The sequence below is a fragment of the Terrapene carolina genome, unplaced genomic scaffold, assembly GCF_002925995.2.
Source record: "Terrapene carolina triunguis isolate 2854851 unplaced genomic scaffold, T_m_triunguis-2.0 Scaffold130, whole genome shotgun sequence".
In the NCBI taxonomy this organism is placed as follows: domain Eukaryota; kingdom Metazoa; phylum Chordata; order Testudines; family Emydidae; genus Terrapene; species Terrapene triunguis.
In genome coordinates this window covers 18,910,881-18,912,789 of record NW_020664481.1, presented here as the reverse complement: position 1 = coordinate 18,912,789, position 1,909 = coordinate 18,910,881, and the positions used below count along the sequence as shown (strand labels likewise).

At 53.2% G+C, this 1,909-nt stretch overlaps 1 protein-coding gene across 1 annotated transcript in view; it reads right to left on the bottom strand.

Moving 5' to 3' along the window:
- The window catches only part of LOC112111530 (thyrotropin-releasing hormone receptor-like), a 22,759-nt gene extending 22,633 nt beyond the window's left edge, over positions 1 to 126 (bottom strand). Inside the window, exon 1 of the mRNA XM_029911781.1 lies at positions 70 to 126. Coding sequence (XP_029767641.1) covers positions 70 to 126 — 57 coding nt within the window. The remainder of the gene's footprint in view (positions 1 to 69) is intronic.
- Positions 127 to 1,909: the final 1,783 nt, after the last annotated feature.

The following is a 1,909-nucleotide window of genomic DNA, read 5'->3' as shown; positions in this document are numbered from 1 at the left end:
CACACCCCAGCACCCCCTCATACATCCCAACACGCCCCTCTCAGCAGCAGCGATTCTGGGCTAGGAGACCGCAAACCCGGGGCACAGACAGGTGTCCCGCTGGCCCAAACTTTCCGCGCCTGCCATCGCTTCGCAGCCCCGGCTCCGCTGCATTCACAGCGCCCGCCGCGCCTTTGCCTGAACTCCTCTTGTTCTAAGCCGGAGAGAGACCGAGCCGGGCCGGGAACTGCCCGGGGACCGGGCGAACTTTACCAGCTCTGAGCTCCCTGGCCGGGCGGGGTGGCCAGCGCCGTCCCGGGGCGGAGGCGCTGCGGCTGGGGCCGGGCTCCGATCCCCCTCGCTCTGCCTTGCCCGCCGGCTCTCTGCCGCGCGGCTGGAGCTGCGGCTCTTTGCTGAGCCGCTTGCAGCCTCTACCTACCCCCCGGGGGTGGGGGATTCCCAGCTGCCGTCTCGGGCAGGGTCCTAGCGTCCCCTCCCCACAGAGCCGGAGGGGAAAGCCCCGAGCCCAGGGAAACAGGGCGCTAGTGACTAGTCCTCCCCCCATAGGGTGACCAGATAGCAACTGTGGGATAAAAGGGACGGGGTGGGGGTAATAGGCGCCTATATAAGAAAAAGTCCCAAAAAACGGGACTGTCCCTTTAAAAAAGGGACATCTGGTCACCCTATCCCCCCACCTCCCCCAAGCAGGGTGACCAGACAGCAAATGTGAAAAATCAAGACAGGAGGTGGGGGGTAATAGGACCCTATATAAGAAAAAGACCAAAAAATCGGGACTGTCCATATACAATTGGGACATCTGGTAATCTTAGCATGGGGCCTGTTGCCCTCTGCCTCCTCTCATGTTCAATTCCCCGCCCCTCTTCTTCAGCCCACCACATTCCCCCACTTCCGCCTTTGGAAGCACTTGCATGAGTGCTTGTCCCCCAGCGACCCAGTCCTGACTCCTGGGGGTCTGTGCAACCAGAGCCTAGCTTGCGTGGGGATGAGCCCACCTCTGCGGTTCACTCACACTCCTCGGGACTTTTCCTCTCCCTTGGGGATCCGGGTTGCACCAGCCTGTGTGTCACTCAGAGCCAATTCGATTTCAACAGTCCACGTTTTCAAATGCCACTCTGCCCTACATTTCAGTCCCCATCAGGTTTTGATTGAGACCCATAGATACAGGGACTGAAACCTCCCCTTGAAGCTTCAGCTCATGACCCTCATGATAATTCTTCTGAGCTTTCCCTGGTGGTCACATCAGTTATCAACTCTTCTCTGTATGAAGAGGAAGACACACAAACCCTGAGCATGTACAGTCAGGGCTGCATAAAGTGGTGTAACACTTTCCATAATAAAGGATATACCTACAAGTCCATAAAAGGTTGTTATAAGGAGGAGGGAGAAAAATTGTTCTCCTTAACCTCTGAGGATAGGACAGGAAGCAATGGGCTTAAATTGCAGCAAGGGAGGTTTAGGTTGTACATTAGGAAAAGCTTCCTAACTGTCAGAGTGGTTAAGCACTGGAATAAATTGCCTAGGGTGACTGTGGAATCTCTGTCATATGAGATTTTTAAGAGCAGGTTGGACAAACACCTGTCAGGGATGGTCTAGATAATACTTAGTTCTGCCTTGGGTGCAGGGGACTGGATTAGATGATCTCTCGAGGTCCCTTCCAGTCCTACGATTCTATGATTCTTACTACTTTTGTTGTTGTTGTTGTTGCAAAACTCTCATGTCACCATCATTTGCAGCAGGCCTTTGATATGCAGCAAGGGGAATCCTTTCAAGCTACAGATTTTTATGTTTATTTTTTTGTCTCAAAATTCCATTCAGTTTGACTCTAACATTAAGATACTGAAAAATCACCATTTCTCTTCTCCCACTTGCTTTTCTTATGGAAATGTTGGGAGCCTGCCAAAATCACTGA